This window comes from Sander lucioperca, chromosome 7 (genome assembly GCF_008315115.2).
Source record: "Sander lucioperca isolate FBNREF2018 chromosome 7, SLUC_FBN_1.2, whole genome shotgun sequence".
NCBI lineage: Eukaryota > Metazoa > Chordata > Actinopteri > Perciformes > Percidae > Sander > Sander lucioperca.
Window position 1 is genome coordinate 19,889,865 of NC_050179.1, and position 18,083 is coordinate 19,907,947.

Here is an 18,083-nt window from a genome sequence, read left to right on the forward strand (position 1 = left end):
CTAAGAAAATGTTTAACAAGCAGTTTATAAGTAGACAGCACAGAATTAAGCATCATCAGCCAAGAAGTATAAGATGATTTTGAGGCGTAAGTTTAGAAAAATGTTGTAAACCTTCTCTTACATTGGTTCCTTGACTGAATAGGGCCCTAAAAAGTACTGATAGGATCTATAGTTCGTAGTACACAGAGACAAATGTATAAACGCTGTTCTTCACACATTGACACAAGTTCAAAAGGGCCTCTGGATACGGTGGCTGTAGCTTTTCTGATAGGAAATGGTTTGTGCTTTGCTTAAAATCACACTGGAAAGTTTTCATGTACACATTAATGGGCAAAACAGCAAGGTTGCATTTGAGTTTTACTCTGAAACTTGGCTAAAAGTGACTGTGAAATGTGTCTGTTTTGGGTTTGAGTATTTTTACCCTTTTCAAAGTAACACTCCCCCCGAACAATATCAAATACTCACCACCTGTCCTGTAGGCTGTGGAAAGTTTGTAGCTTGCTCTTTTGCAAAGGACAGCAGCTCTGGTTAGCTTGGATTCACAACAGCTACAATGGATGGTTAAAAAAAGTCCATATAAAGATGTACAACCTTGGACCCCACAGATTTAAACAGCTAACCATGCTATCAACAAACGGAAGCAGTGTTTCGTCATATTATTATGAGAATACTGCTTGGATGACAGAGAAAAGAAGTGGATTATGCTGCTAGATATATTTGAAATTTCTATATCTTTTTTTCCGTCATGAAACTGGGTTGCTATTAACCTAGTCTGGATCAACGGAAGTACATTTCCAGAATTACTGCCTGACATGACATGACATGTCCCTCACCTTCCGCTCTCTGTGTGTTGTCGTTGTCTGACTCCGTTCTCTTTGGGAAACAACAAACTTCTAGCTAGCAAGCAACTAGGGGTGGGAACCTCTTGACACCTCATGATTCGATTCCGATTCAGAGGCCAACGATTCGATTCTAAACCGATTATCGATGCAACAATTTTTTAATGTACATTTCCATGCGTGATTTTTAAAAATATACATATAAATCTGAGTTTGCTACTCAGAGTTTGCTAATCACTTCCTAGACAAAGCAGCTAGACAAAGCTTAGATTTTGACATATACAGTATTTGTCACACACAAGTTTTAATGAAATGTTTTGTCTACTGAGGTTTTTGTTTTGTAGTCATTCCATGCTTAAGCCTTAAACGTGTTCGTGAAAGTCACATTCTCTCCTAGTAATCTTCCATGTCAGAGGCTCAGTCATGTTTAAAGGTGGATAACTGGCTTCTTAGAACATGGAACATGGGGTTGTCAGATGTAATATGATAAAGTAGATGAACAGCCTATATGTGTTTTGCCTAATTATTTTATGTATGTCTTATTAGATCATGTGTATATATACAAAATGTATTTATTTTTTCCTTTTGGCCATTTTTGTGTGTTTTTTTTCTGCACTCTTGCCTAAACTCTAAGTTGTTGTCCATTATCCCATCCTCTTTCAGTCACACTGTTTTCAGATTTTTTTTTAAAATTGATTATTATCAGAATCGAGCATCGAATTGTTCTAGAGAGAATCGCGATGCATCTAAGAATCGATTATTTTCCCCACCCCTACAAGTTACACGCTAAAAATGACAACTTTTAATAAGGAATTTGGATTGTGCAACAAGGCAGGCTTGCATGGTTCTTTCCAGGAACGATTGTAAAAATTTACAAGGAATATGTTTACAGCATTTACTCTCTAACTTGGACGTTATGGGACCGATTGGCAGGGATTGCTATGAACAAAGTACAGACGGCGTTACACTGGTAGGAGCAAATTACCTTTAACCACGTATCTAGCTAATTTAAAAAGCTCACGTTAAGGTTAACGTTACAGTTAACTTCATTAAATGTTGTATGTGGCGTTTTCTTTTGCGGGGTGCAAATGTTCCACCAAAACAAGTTCCTTCCCGAGAATATTTTGCAGAGCCACCGTCGCTGCGTCAGGAGCTTAGCGCCGCCCAAGACGATTGTGATTGGTTTAAAGAAAGAAAACAACCCAGAGCGTTTTTTCTCCTATCCTAGAATGTATGTGTGGAGTAGCCAGATCTTACTCCACAGCAGAGAGATAGGTCTGGTAATGCAAGACTACTATTAACCAGATAATCCGATTACATTGCCATTTTGTTTTCACTTCATCATTTAATTGAACAATCAAAAACTCAGCTAATCGGAAACCCAAATGAGCTACTTCAAACCAGTGAAAAGAGCATAGACAAAACAAAAAAAATACAGAAATCTCATATAAATATAAATATATCTATATCTATCTATCTAATATATATATCTTAAAATAGTTCAAATTTAAAATGAATGTTGTGTTCTTGTTGGACCTCATTCCATATACTAAGAGGCTGATTGAGGCCTTTAACCTTTGTCATACATTCGTCAGTGAAATATGCTGAAAGTCGACTTACAACAACCTTTTTTGCCAATTGTAGAGGTAATTTTTCTGTTTTTCTTAAGGCTCTGCCACATTCTTAATCCCACCAACATCTGGGGAAAAAGCTGTCAATGACTACAACACCAAGAAGCTGATCCAAAAAGGGGGGTGAGCCAATGTGGAAACAGGGAGATCCCTGCCACAGAAATCCATCCAAGTGTTGTGAATCTAAGCTGAGAACAGCTGCTGTCATCCCCGAAGTATTCAGAGCCACCTTTCAAGCCTTCAGGAGGTGAGAGTTTGATACTGAAAACATTGTTTTTTTCTGGTGACTGTTCCTATAAGGTGACTAGCTACCTGCTACTAAACCTTAGGTGTTACTGATTATTACAGGCTTATAGGGCATTTTCACACCTGTAGTTTGTTTTCCTGGTCCGAATCAGTTGGTGAGTTTGTGAACTTGGAGCGATTTGCCCTCGGTTCGGTTTGGTTTGGTTTCACACCTGGAAAAATCAAAGCGTACCAAAATGCGCCATTACAAATCACACAAGAACGTCCACTCCTCTTATTGTTCGGATGTGTCTGGGGGCGGGAGCAAGAAAGTAAATACAGGAAGAACGTCCTGTGTTCTGGACTAGTGCATATTTATTATATCTCCATGGTTAAACCAGCTCATTTCATTAAAATGATCAGACATTGTTTGGCAAGAGACGTTACTACGTCTGCTCTGGTCACCGAGACTTCGCTCTGCTCTGCCGGCGTCTGTCTCCAATTTTAGCAGCAGCTGGTTTGACCACGGAGATACGAGTGACGGACGCCGAGCTTGACCGCAGTCTAGTTCTGTGAGAGAAACACTGCAAGCTGCTACAGTTTGCTGCTCTGCTGCATCGCAGATTGCTATGCACACCTGACTACAGGAGACATTAGCTGAGAATTGCAGAGTATGTATAGTTGGTGCGGTTCGAGTACGGATCCCGTTCTCACCACAAACGAACCGCTCCAGAGTTCGATTGAAAGCGTACCAAGACCACCTCTTCAAGCAGGTCTCAGTATGCTTGTTTGGTCCGCTTTTGGTGCGCACCAGAGTGCGAATGCCGCGTTCTCACTTGCCCTGACGAACCGCACCAGCGGGACAAACGAACTCTAGTGCGATTCAACCGAACTAAACGAGGCAGGTGTGAAAACGCCCTTAGTTACAATATTGTTAGACAACATGGAACTACAAAATGTGCTTACAGTCAGTGCGTTTACATGCACAGCAGTAACCCGGGTATGATCTTCGGGTTATGCCAGTTCTCCCCGTATACAAGAGCGGGGAAGAATAGGAAGAATGACAGGAGTAACTTTACCTCCGATACAGTAGGTGGCGCTCTGCCAACGCACAAATGGCTTTTTCTTCCGATTGACCTATGTCAAAATTACACAAACCGATCACTAAATTAGTAAAATCAGGGAATGTCTAATAAGGAGAGAACTTCCACTCTCGGGAAACTTCCGGCTTCTGAACTGGTTGCAATTCCACTCTGGCTCCATATGAGGGCGCTCACGGGCAAGTGCAGAATGAATGGAGGTCTATGGAGCTATACCCCTCAAAATCCACTTTTCTCAGGATAACATTATTTGTCTAGTAATTTGAATGTTGCATTCGAAAGGGGAGGCAAAGAAAATACACACTGCTGGGTGTTTAATTTTTTTAAAGTCGCTTTTTTGTTCTAAAAAGCCTTTTAAAATGTCAATGACGTCATACACACGTACGGCCAGAGATACTGCTTTACGGCAAGCTCTGAGTCACTTCCTTTTTTCTCTCAAGGCATCGACAACAGGTTAGGCTCTCCCTGTCAATACACATGCTAGAAAGAAAAAGTCCACCTTAACATTCTCAGAGAATGCCCGTATACGGGCTCTGACATTCTGGTTCCGCTTCGGATGCCATTAAGCGGGATCTCTGGTCATAATCAGTCCTTCACTGAACAATCAGCATTCATTAGCAGAATGCTAGCGTGTTATGGGCAACAACGACTCAACCTGTAAGAAATCGAAAGGACATAAGTACTCGTTCATTCAACTTTCGACCTATAATACATGTTGAATTTGCAAAACTACAATCAAATCTGAGATTTCTCAACGACAATCAGGCGAAAGAGACAAACTTAGCCGTCTATCTCCATAGAGTCCCATTCATTTTGCACTCACCCGCGATGACCCCCAGTGGAACTCTGGTGGAACTGCAACCAAATTCGGTACAATGGGGCTTAATAGGGAGTGAACAGGCTCTCCATAGACGAGCGCTGGTAAAATTTAACAACTTCATGTTTCATTTACACACTTCGGTCATAGTGTAGGACAGCACAGTGTTCCCACCAGATGACTGACAACTTATTCGGCTCATTATAACGTTATCTGTAACCAGTGTCCGGTGGAATTAGCAAGCTAACTTCGTTAGCTATTTAACGTTTATTAACGTTAGCCAACGGCCGCAGCGGGGGCTGATCGGTCCCTCCACTTTTTTGCTGAGCCACAGCGTTGACAGCCCCGGAGATGGACAATCGGTTTAGCCATCTACCGGAGTTCGCTGCTGCCTTAGCAGGGAGTAAAACAGATGGACCCCAGGCTCTTTGCTGCCAATGGTCCGCTGATTATGGCAATGCTGTTTTGTTGTATGGTGTCATAGCAACGACTACAGGCCGTTTTATGGTCCTGCGCAGGCTCCACGCAGAGCTTTCGTCGTAGCCTATGTAAGTGGCCTGATGTTTATACTTGTGCACTGGTGTGTGCTTCGGAGCGAGTACCGACTCTAGAGTCATAGTGAGAGAAACAAAATGTCTCCCCTGTGTTTTCTGACCAAGATGGGAAATCTTTAGCAGGAAATGTCAATCCTCTCCTTAAGGCTCACAGCACGCTGACGAATTATGTCCGGTTCAAAAAGCACAGTGGGGAGGGGCAGTTGAAGCCTGCGCATACGCTTAAACCAATCATAGCCCGGTTAAGGTGTATACATGAAGGGACACCCCGGTTACTGAAGGAGTTCTCTACCTCTGTTAACCGGGTTATGAGAACTCTGATTTTAACCGGGGTAAGGTGTTTACATGGCGTTTGAGAAATCGAGGTATTGCCTTAACCCAAATGTAATCGTTTTTTTTAAATTGCATGTAAACACACTGAGTCACTTCTTTGATCCAAATGAATAGCTGGGAAAATAAAAGCATCTTTGCATTTTGGTGTGTTGGTTAACTGTTTTCTGTGCACATATTCACAGCGTGTTGCTAACACAAAGGTGTGAGTAACCTGATCTGATAGCTACCAAAGTGCTATAATTCTCAACCTACAATTTGGCACATATTTTATGAAGAAAGGTAAATGTGAGAAAGGTAAAACTGTGAACTCGACAGACTGACACACCAACACTTTGTTATTTAAGCAACCTTTTTTTCGGCAATACTAAACAAAGTGAGAGGTAGAGAGACGTAAAACAAAACAAAAAAATGCTTCTGAAGAATGTTGTTCTATAAAAATGAAAAGACTCTAAAACGTAATACACAGTCAGGTTCGGTAGTGAGATGTGTGTTTTTGACTTCTGGGCTTGGAGATCCACATTTCCAGAACCCACGGTGGACACGGTGCCTGTAAATGTTTTCTGACAAAAAAGTAAGGCTGGTTAAAGTCCCTGCTGCATTTGATTTGACCAGACTCCCAGGGAGCACAGCTTCCTTTTGAGTCAAGGCAGGTGGACGGAGCAGAAGGTAGGAGCGTGGGAAGATTTCAGATGGGTGATGGGTTTGTTCTTAATGGAACATGGCAGTGGTGGTGAGGTGGTGAGGAAGGGGTTTGTGTGGGAGGGACAAAGCCCTGAGTGCAGGACAACAGTGCATGCTTCTCTTAAACTAGCACATGCTCCATTTATTAATAACAAACAAACGTACACTCTGATGTGGCACTAGGGGCCAGAAACGTTTTTGTACAAAGTCACAACCTCCAGTTTCTGCAGCCGAAAAATAGGAATCTATAAGGTTTTCACATTGATCGGTATAAATTTCCTCCTGAAAAAAATTCTCCACTCCAGTCCTCAAATTTGTAAACATTTATATATTGAGCGACATGATTTTGTGAAAGATAGAGGAAGTGGAAATAGAAATAGATGAACAGTGTTTCAAAAAAGGGCCTTGGCGGTATGGACCCCATTCAGTCTGACAGCTTCAAGTGGTCCGTTTCTGTCCTGTCCACGCTTCCTGGTGGAGGTAGGTGATCTCAGACCCCCACCAAGACCCTTCGAAACCCCCACCTTCGTCCACTTAGTAGGAAAGAAGGAAATGTCCCGTCTTCTAAAAAGTGGAAGCATTACACTCAAGGTTATCCACATCATGCCCTCAGCTCGTGGAAAAATCTTCCCGAAAGTGCAACATGAGAGAGCAAGCGAGGTTCGCCGTGTGCTCAATAGCTTCCAGTGAAGAGTAGGAAGAAGAAGAAGCAGAGAGAGGAGAGTAGAGACCAGTAGAGTCGGCTGGCCGGCGTTGGAGCGAGGCCTCTGCCTTTAGATCCTGCTTACCCGTCTGCAAAGGAGGGGGTGGACAGCCAGTGGTGGACAGGGGGCGTAAGGAGGTGGCAAGGGGCCGGGTTTGATCCCTCTGGTCCTCATGTAGGACAGGAACTGATCCGGGATTTCAGCGAGCACTTCTTTAGCCAGGCGAGCCATGCTGAGGATGTGGCTTCCCCGTCTGTCAATGTAGTCTCTGAAAGGAACAAACTGTGGAGAGGAGAGAAAACAAGGAGAGGAAAAAGTTAGAGGAGAGGAAACAAGGGGAGGGGAGGAAACAAGGAGAGGAGACAAGGAAAGGAAAAAAATGAGAGGAGAGGAAACAAGGAGAGGAGAGAAGAGGAAACAAAGAGAGGAGAGAAAACAAGAGAGAAGAGGAAATAGGAGAGGATAGAAGAGGAAACAAGGAGAGGAGAGGATATGGTCAGATAAAATATCAGGTAAGAGAAATTAAAAGAAAAGAGCAGAATGAAAAGGATGCAGAGGAAAAGATAGATATACTTTAAAAGGAACGAGACAGTGGGAGAAAGATAGAGAAATGGTAGACTGAGAACAAGAGCACAGCAGAGGGTCAAGCACCCTGACCTTCTCCCATTAATCATAAATCCCACATTTCTGTGAAGACATTCTGCGGAGTAACAGTCTCACAGCCAGCCAACCATGTCTTCTTTGGGAATACTCTGTACCTGAACAATGTCCCTCTCTGCATATCGTCCTTGGGATGAGATCCTCTCCTCGTCCCCGTCCAGCTCGATCATTTCTGAGGAGGGAAGCACATCAGTCACGCCCTGTCAGGAGACTCCAACAGCCATGTCAAAGCTACGCTGAGCAAACATGGCATGCAGTTTGTGTGTTTTAATCTGCTGAAGCCATTAGCGTGCCACTGGGTTACATTCCCTTGGAGTGTTGGTAATGCCAAACGTGGCATGAGTACACAGAATTTGCGTCGCTGAGCGTGAAGCCATTGGGCCATGAGTTGCACACAACCGTACACATGAAACATGCTAGAATATGTGTAAGCAGAGCCAGCGATGTGCACCACGGGGACATGATGCAACCATGCACAGTGACTTTATAAGCGTGACAATCGTTGAATCCTGTTGACTTTGCGGACTAATTGCTCATCGTGAGTGAGCTTGTTTTTACAGAGGCCTGCTCCGTAAATTGTAAACATGACAACACAGGAGAGAGATGAGAAATGTGGCCATTGTCCATTAACAAAAAAAAAGAAAATCACCACCTCTAGTCTGACAAATGAGAATTTTCACATCCACTTAACCTCAGAGTCAGTGGAGGAGGAGGAGGAGGAGGAGGAGGGGGGGATGGAAAATTAAGGGGAAGGAGAATGGAGGAGAGAAGAAAAGAGCTACACAAGGAAGGGTTGAACCATGTGGGAGGCGAGATAGGAAGTAGAATGAAGGCAAAGGATTACCGCATGCAAATAAACACACACATACACAAAAGCATGCGCACACACACGCGATCTTCACCCTGCCTACCGTCAAATTCCGCTGGTCCAACACCAACTATTATAATTGACATGGGCAAAGACGCAGCCTGTAAAGGGTAGAAAGAGACAAAATAGGCTCATCAAAGGCGGGGAAAGAAGCAAGGCTCATTCTTTTCACCATTTGCTATCTTGAACGCCACAGGCTATCAGTGAAATACCCCCGCGAATTACTGTACTAACTAAGCTAACAACCCATAGAATGGAAGCTCAGTAGCAAAATGAAGTGCTATTGTTAAGATAGACAGGGTGTGTCCAAATCCCTCTGCAGCCTGTTTCATAAAGCCTCTCGTCCGGCCAGAGTTGTAATTTCATGCATCTACAACTTTGTCTAAATCTCTCCAAAGCTTGACAGCTTAAAAATGACTCCCATTTACATCTTCCCCTGCCCGGAGCAGCAGCCACCCTGCATCGCAATATTGTTTATTAAATCTTAGCTGAGTGGGACAGCAAAGTACAGTTCGAGTGATGAAGGATGATTGAGGGTTTTTTATTGTTTCATAACTCCCAGTGGTTATTAGATGGATGCCCAAATTGCTTGAAATATGAGGGGCAAGGATCTTATGAGGGGCATGGATCTTCCGTGGGCTACTAAATACAGTAATTACTCTAAAAATCGTACTTTACAATAACATTACATCACAGTAGGCGTGATGGGGGGGCGGGGGGGGCATATAAAGTATATGAAAAAATCTTCCCTCACTCCTTTCATTAATGAAGAAGTGAAAGGCAGAGAGGGAAGCACTAAAAGAGGACAGCTTTACATATTCTTATTGTTTGCGTGTTGGTTTATTAGGATCTCCATTAGTGGCTTCATCATAGCTGGACCTCCAGGGGTTCTCACATGTTTTACAGTAAATTAACTGAATTAATATGAGCATACAGTACATGGACTGCTGATGTCCATGATACTGTACATTGCATTTTCTTTTTAAAGCCTTGTAAAATGCCTTGGAAAAACATACAGTACATAGATTGAGTTTAAATTTAAAAGTGTACATTGACTATGGACTCCTTGGTCTGTGCCATGTCCGTGATCACGCCGTCAGAGATGATGAGCAGGATGAAGTACTGTGAGCCGTCCGTCACTGCTGATGCATACCTAGCATGGAAAGAGAGGCGGTCAAAGGTCAAATGAGCAAAAGAAATAAAAGAGAGGCAGACAGAAAGACGGCACTTCTTTTAACATTATATTAACATTAAAAAGGATATTCAGAGTTTTCTTTTCTGCTGAAATCTGCCTCTCTATATCATTTAGAAAGGGCACTCTGCTGATTTGACACATCAAGACCAATTAACTGGTCACGGGGAATACTACTCAGCCTTTGAAACAGCTGTAATTGTCTTCTGTGACTGGAAGAGCTTTCTAAAGTCTGAGAAAATAACTCTAAGGATGTCATCATATTATGTTGGCTTAAGCTTGGAGGCTAAACATTTTTTTAACAGAAAGCCTGAGTTATAAACTGGAGGCAGAGTTTTAAAGTGCTCATATTATGCTTTTTGGCTTTTCCCCTTTCCTTTATTGTGTTATATATCTTTTTTGTGCACGTTATAGGTTTACAAAGTGAAAAAGCCCAAAGTCCACCCCAAAGGGACTTGCCATCTTCCAGAGAAAACACTGATCACAAACTGCTCCAAACAGCTCTATTGTAGTCCAGCCTTTACTTCCGTGACGAACGTGCGTCACTTTGTAACACACGTTATAATGCTCGCCTAGCTGCTAGCGTGGCACTCCCTCAACTCTGCTTCTGACAAGCTAGCAGTACTTACTGCTCATGTGCGACTCCCAACACAGATGGTACAGAAGTGAGAGGTCTCACTCTGTAGCTAAAACAGAGAGCTCAACACACAGGGTGAAAAGAGGAGCTGCAGCAATGTGCAGTACAACAAAAATATGGTGTTTTCTGAAAATTAAACCACATAAACCTATTCTGGTACAACCTCTAAATACAATTATGAACCTGAAAATGAGCATAATATGAGCACTTTAAGACATTCGGGAGGATCTACAGCAACAAGAAGTGTGGCTTTGTGGGAATTGTAGGATCCATTATTTTTGGAGCTTGACCCATACTCGGGACTAAAAGTCAGGATATCACCAACTTTATGGGAGTACGTAATTAACTTGCTGGAGTAGCTTTATAATGTACCCTTATCTCAAATCACATTCATTGCTTCTGCATTGCATTACCTTATTACAGTGTCCAATATTAGGCTATTGCCCCTCAGTGATCACTAAAAACAATCTTATTTCATTGAGGATAAATGGTCCAATTACAGTGTTAGTATTGGTGCTGTGCAAATAATGTAGGTCATGTAAAATAAGTATGTAAGATTTTCAGAATTTAAAGCATTAAGTACATAGTTATGTGTCTTTTATTCTATTAAACAAAAGCTGTTTTTTTAAACTTTAAACAGGATGTATTGAAAATAGTATGGTTTATGCTTTAAATAGACTGATATACCTTAGAGTCAGGTCTATTTTTTTAGCTCTAAACTAACACTTAAAGCAGTTTTCTGTTACGTAACCAGGGTGAAAACACTCTTACGCACACACAGTCAAGACGGACAATTAGGAATCTGACGTGACTGTAATTTCTTTTTTCTTTAGCCATGTCTTCCTGGGTTTTAGTCAGATGCTAACTGGGATGCAAGAAAAAATGCCAGACTTGTTCTGACAATAAAGCATCATCATCATCATCAGACGAGAGCGCTGAACAATGCAGCTATTCTCAGACTGAGTGGGCGGCCGGCACACACAGTCAGTCTTGAGGATCATGAGACAAGATCTGGCAATAGGGAACGTCAGGTGGAAGTTGGAAAATACTGTACTACAAAACAGCACATTACTTTTTATCACAGGTTATTTGAGTACATTGAAAAAAAAGTGCTGCTGACAGTTTTTGGTAGTATTTACTAGAAGTTTTAAATATGTTTAATTAACAGTGGAAGAGCTTTTTATATAATTTGTTGCTCCAATAAAAATTGAACTGCATTTGAGGGCCCACATGTCTCACGTTAATGGTCTTTTTAATAGTGAAGCACTGGTACATATTTTCTACTTATAAGGATATCTATAAAGATTAATTTACTGTTTATTTGTGAAATGGTGGGAGGTGAGACATTTACTGTTATTCACAGCACTGTTTCTTGTACTGTGTACTGGTATTTTCTATTTTTCTGATTTTCGTGGTGCCTTGTGCTGCAACACTGCCTTAAAGCAGCCCATCAGTCATCCTGCAGACTGGTCACCTACTAAAGGACTGTTGCAGCTGTCCAAACCACCACCGTGATTATTGATTCTCTTTAGGTGACGGAGCTATTAGCACATTTATTTTAATCTCTCCCTTTGCATCACAGATTGCTGTCCAGCAGCCCACACACATGGCTGCAATTTCCCCAAAGCCACAGCAAAACTGTAAATTACGTGGTGGCATTGTGCTCCATGACATTTGCGTGTGTCAGCCTACATGTTCCACGTCCCTGGCTGTGATTGTAGTGGACCTACCTGGCCACATGGTTAATAACAGGGGAGAAGTGGGTGGGTCCGTAAAGACGCACAGACTTGAGACTCTGGTAATAGGCCTCTATCACCCCCTCGATACCACTGCAGTATGGGTTCTGTGGGTTACCATTCTGCACAAAAACAAAGACAAAATCGTTAATAAGTGTGGTAGAAAAGTACTGAAATGTAGATGTAACATTTCTAAAGTGCTGTGAGAGAAGATTCAGACTGTCTAGCTGTAAAGATTACAAAACCTTGGAGTGTCTCAATTTCTTGAGATACACTTGTGGGAAACTTGTTTTGATTAGATTTTACAAGATAGCCAGTCCCTCCAGAAAAACGCGATTATGCGATCGTATAATTCAATGCATAATCAGCCAAAGTCCGCATATTTATGTGGGGGCTGCATTTTTTCAAATACGCCACACTTTCGCCGCATAAATTGCCGATTTCCACGCAAAATATGCAATTTTTGCAAGCTCCCGCAATTTCATCGCATAAAATTGCATAAATATCCTGCATATTCCATCGCATTTTTTTAGAAAATGTGCCGCATAATCAAGTCGATCGATTTTTGCCCGCAACAATCACAAAAAAACTCTGCATTTTTCTGGAAGGACTGGATAGCAACAACAGCCATAAACGCCCCTATTTATGACTTTGCTCTCATGGCAGCTTGGGTATAATTAGTGGGTAGGGGGTTTGGCAAGCTGACACTATACTGCATTTGATGTGTGGAGTCAGCTTCTTAGTATCAGTAAAGATACATTGAAGGTAGAATATTTAGTGAAGATGACTTTACTTTGTTTCACAGCGATAATGTTCTAAAGCACAAATAAACACACACGCACACACACACACACACACACACACACACACACACACACACCTCTGTGGGAAGATGCCACATTGTCAGGTTATGAGTGAATGCAGAGCTTCATCCTGTTTGTTTCTGTGTGTCTGTGTCAGTTAGACTAGTATGTAGATATTTATTTATTAGAAAGATGAATCATCGCATTTTCGAGGGGGTCCTTAGATATGAGACGCTGAGGGGCAAAGCGGCAGTTGGGAATGACAACGGGCTGCACACCCTGCATGTTGTTATTGGTTGGAGGTTACACACCCACATGGGGCCCTAAAGGCTCTTAGTTACCGCCCAGAAACATCCCGCACACAGCAAAATACAAAGAAAAGAGAAAATGCAGGCAGAGGGCAGGGTCTCTGCAGATACAGACACATCACACACTTCTACTGGGTCATAAATAATGATTGAGAGGGATTACTTTTGTATTAGTCTATACATTGCTTTTTGAGGAAAGCACTGCATATTATACCTTCAATTTAAGAGAACGGAGACTGACTGCAAATAGGATTGATCATTCAGTTTTGTATTTAGAAATTAAGATATTTCTTATGCACAAAGTTTCCTTGAATGTTTTTTGTATGTCATAATGTCATTTCAAATTACGATGGCCATAATTTTGCGACTGTATTAAATTATGTATTTTTAATGGGGGATGTATAAGCTTGAAGAAAAGTTGATCTTTAACAGCCAACCCCAAAATGATTATCTTTGCCTGCTAATCCCTGTCAGTAGAAGCTTTGTTAAATCCGGGATAATATTTGCATCAGTGATCTCTTTACAGCTGCTGCAACACAATTCGGCAGAGTCAAGAAAGCCTTTAGTCTTTATTAATCCCGCTTTGTACCTTTATTTCTTTTTCTTACCTTAATTAAGCTGAAGACACAGACAGAAAGTTATTTTTCTTGTGTACCAAAGCAAATCAAAAGTCAATGGCCTTATTCTGTTGTCTATGAGTTTGATTACACTTTAAAGTCATTTCTGGAACTCTAAAAAAAGCAAAACCTCATTTACAAAGATAACACAAGCTTTTTTCCTTCAGGATGAATCCTGATGCTGTTTGTCTGGAGTATATTTAGCTACTTTCCTGATTTAGGTGTTCTCTATACACCACCAGGTAACAGTTAGTTTACATACACTGAGTCACTGTCATTGATTTAATGTCAGCCAGCTAATATTTTGAAAAGGTTTCAAAATGTGTTTCATATTCAAGGGCATTTAGCAACGTGGCATCATGACTTCGCGTAAACATACACGCCACTTTCCTAAAGCCAAGTGGCGTGTTATCTGTAAGCATTTTGAGCTAACCGCGTGTATATCTACGCTGTATAGAGCAGACTGTATACAGCGTAAACATACACACCACTTTCTAAAGCCACGTGGCGTGTTATCGGGAGGCTACGTGTTATCGCGAGACTACGGTTGGTTTTAATGGGGGAAAAGAAAAAACGGTTGGGATAAGGAAAAGAAGAACTGGGTTGGGTTTAGGAAAAGAAAAACGTGGTAAGGAAACAACACACGCAGAAAACGAAGGAAACATTACACGCAGGGTGCGATCCCCGCTCTCCTGTGTGAAAGTCCTGTGTTTGACCCATCCACCACCCCGACCAACCTCCCTACGCGGATTTTCGCCCTTTCATACTACTCGCTACAGCGTCAATTCACACGCAAACGCAAGGTAATGTAAGTCAATGGAGGACAAACAGCGTTGATAAACACGCTGAAAAGCGAGTGTGTCTTGATAACACACCAATAACGGCATACCAATTGGCGTGTCATACATACACCACTTCATAAGATCAGTCTGCATTTAGAATAACTTGCTTACATTACATCTCTGTGGTACACCCGGGATCTACTGTACAGACATTTAACACTATGCATCAAAATAAAAATGAATCTGAATATAGTTTGTTTTGATATTCAGACACAGTGGAGCTAAGATGAATAAGAAGAGTACCACTCTGAAGGAGAAAAAAAAATGTTTACAAGATTTTATATCCCTTTATGAGAAAAGGGCTGGGATGGAATTACATTTTATTTTCGAAACAGGCTTGTTTTGGCTGCAAATTACAGGATAACAGGATTACATGCATACAAAATGGCCACCTGAGGGCCAAAACATCAATAATACTACAATATTAACAAAAAATATTACCTATTATAAGAGGTTCTAGAGGCTTGGAAGACCTTAAGGATGTTAAATCCAATTATGAAACATTTTACTTATATTTCAGGGAAATGTCAACAGTTTGGTTCTCTAGTTGCAGCACAACAGTAAAGAATATCCTGGGGCGAGCCATTTCACATTTTTAACTCTACCATGAAAAGCATTTTGGTCCAATCAATTGTGGTAAGAGACAATTTGTTTGCAATAGAGGTTACAAGAAGACAAAACATGATGATAATTTGTCTTAGAATGAGCTTGTCTAAGAGAAGCTCATCAACTGGCTTCTAAAGTAAATCCTTGTTTTAAGATGTTGAACCAGAGTTGTTGCAGTGTTTTTGTATTTTTGCAGCCGTGGAGGCAAAAAAATAAACAAATATTAAAATTGATGTCTGGTTGACTGATTTTAAATCCAAAAGAAACTCACAAAGAAGCAAACATTTCATTATTTAAGATACCCATATGTTTTGGGCTTTCTAATTATCTCAGTATGAAACCATCTTGACTAACTCTGCTTGGTTGAGTACGAACTGTGCACATGAGACTCCTTTGCTTTGTAAATGGAGCTTGAATAATTACGTCAGATTCAGTGGTGGCTTTCTACCACTGCGGCTACGCAGCTGCAGCGTTCCTCTTTAAGCGCTGACTAAGTTAAATCCTTAATGGTTAGATTAATGCATATGCGCCTTGTCTCGAGGTTTGGCGCCTCTGGGAAGGCTGTTATCCAACGTTGAGCAGCTGTAATGGCTGTAAACGCCTCTGGAGCAACATCTGGAAGTGACAGTAGACCAGGGAGAGGATTATGGGTGGCTGAGGAGTGATCAGGATGTCTAGAGCCCCGAGGCGCTTGACATTGGCAAAGTGGTGTGGCTGGATGGATGGATGGATAGATGGGTGGGTGGAAGATGAGGATAAAAAGATTGTTGAATGGAGGACACAGCTTATCCAGATCCTTAATGCTTACTGTGTGCATGATTTCCATTTATTATCAAATAATTGTCATATCTTGGTTTAATTTCCATCAAGAAATGAAACTATCTTTGTCACTTCAGTAGGTCTTAGACCAACAGTACATAGATAAAAAAAAAATAGACTTGGTGTGTGTACAGCCAAAACCAGCTCATTTGGCTTCCATCACCAAAGTGTGCGCAGGCTGGTTGGCTGAATTTGTTGTTGGACAGCAGCGTTTACCACCCACCAATAAACTGTTGCCTTTACAGTAATTGGTCATCTGTGTATGAAAGTGACTTGCTGCATGCTGTGTATTTTCAGTTTACTTTTACAGATTTTGTTTTTACATAGTTCTGGTATAATTTTATGTCTACAACTTGTCTTGATTAAACATGCAAGTTGCCTGTGCTCTCATTGTGACAGACAAGCTTCCGCCAGCTGGCACGGAAGCCATTACAAGTTATGCTCAGTGCCAACAGCAGTCTGAGAACAATCCAAATTTGTTTTCATACTGCCAGTCCTAATCTTAATGTCGTTCAAATTAGCACCACATTTTAAATGAAATGTCCAAAGAATTTGTCTCTGATTTAACTTAACACGATAAATATCTAAACTATAAAATGGATTGCCGTGAAATTTGGTACAGACATTCATGTTTCCTAGAAAATAAATCCCAAATAACTTTGGAAATCCCCTGACTTTTCCTTTAGGGCCAACGGCAGGTCAACATTTTCAATTATCCATGATCAAATACGTCCACATCTACCAGATGGATTGGCACACAATTTTAAACAGACATTCATGGTTCGAGGCAATGTATCCTCATGACTTTGTCCAAAGCAAAACAATGCCTATGTACAGCCTCACAGAGCTGCAAGGCTGTGGAGTCGTGTTTCATTTGTATTTTCCTACTTCCATTATTCAACATTTCAAGAAATCTTAGCATCATAAGCACTGGAAGAACAGTGTCACTTCCCTGCTTTGTGCCACAAAGCAATATATTTTATGCTGTCAATCAATCCTGCAACTTCCTGCCAAATCTGACCTGGTGGTGGCCTCTTCCTCATGGTTTTGTTTGGTTAAGGTGATTATGTGGAATACATGAACAAGTATTTGCATGTTTTACGTAGGTTTATGTAGAGACGCAGTATGTACCTATATTTGGAAGGATAAATGATTGGAAGATTTGTGTGGATAGCTGGATGTTTGGATGATGCAAATGATGGGAGAAAGTTGTTTCCTCACCAGGGCAAACTCGTGCGAGACCCGTCCGTCTGGGGGAAGCTTGGCACCGAAGCCCAGTGCAGGAAACATCTTGTCGCTGTCGTAGTCCTGGATGATCTCTCCGACGGCCCGCAATGCCATGGCGTAGTCATTCAGCTGGTATGGGCTCATGTAATGGAGCGAGGTGGGCTGGGACGGGTTGCCTGGGACCCGAATGGTTCAACACAATAAAACACACATCAGCATCAAACTGTAATTATGCCTGCTCCCCCTGGGCTGTGAGTCATATTAAAATAAAAACAAAGGGGAGTGGGTGGAAGGGGGTTAAAACGTAGACTGGAGTTTTAGTTACACAAACATTTCTCTAAGGCACAGCTGCAGTGGAGGCAGAAATAATCTTACTGGTTGCCTCAAGCCTCAGTGGATGGTGTGAGAAACCACAATTTCTTTCAGTAAAGCTAAGTTACATGAAGCCACTGTTGCAATTTCGCAACTACACTAACAAGCTACAGCGACAGTGACCTGCTGACCCTTCAAAAATGTCTCTCCCACTGTAATAAACGAATGAAATGACATGCAATTACTCAGAAATCATGCAGGATCATCTGATAAAAAATTTAATTTGCAAAAAAACCTACTCTTTCTTCTTCTTTCTTTTGACAATCAAAACGACAAACAAAGAATGACACAAATGGTAAAAACGAAACTTAATTTGGTTTGTCTTTCATTTTTGGCCCCAAACGGGGAAATAAGAACAGATAAAGATGAATACATGAAAGGAAATCCAAAAATTTTAACCACAATTCAGCTGCAGATGAATACACTTTTGATGCTCTGGTGAGTATTTGAGGCAGCAGGACAGTATATGAGGGATTTAATCAAAATAAACTACAGCTCCCATGTTCATCATA

The 18,083-nt window shown here is 41.4% G+C and overlaps 1 protein-coding gene across 3 annotated transcripts in view; it reads right to left on the reverse strand.

Annotated features, from left to right (window-relative positions):
• Positions 1-5,320: 5,320 nt before the first annotated feature.
• Positions 5,321-18,083, reverse strand: part of LOC116046848 (copine-8-like) — a 68,145-nt gene continuing 55,382 nt past the window's right edge. For 2 of the 3 annotated variants that reach the window (XM_036003405.1, XM_031295299.2), the window contains exons 15-20: positions 17,194-17,375; positions 11,972-12,099; positions 9,463-9,565; positions 8,456-8,513; positions 7,643-7,716; positions 5,321-7,166 (exon numbers count right to left, since the gene is read on the reverse strand). In XM_036003405.1, coding sequence (XP_035859298.1) covers positions 6,954-7,166; positions 7,643-7,716; positions 8,456-8,513; positions 9,463-9,565; positions 11,972-12,099; positions 17,194-17,375 — 758 coding nt within the window. In that variant the 3' untranslated portion in view covers positions 5,321-6,953. Of the gene's footprint in view, positions 7,167-7,642; positions 7,717-8,455; positions 8,514-9,462; positions 9,566-11,971; positions 12,100-17,193; positions 17,376-18,083 lie in introns of those variants that run through there. The other variant, XM_031295300.2, reaches the window with a different exon arrangement.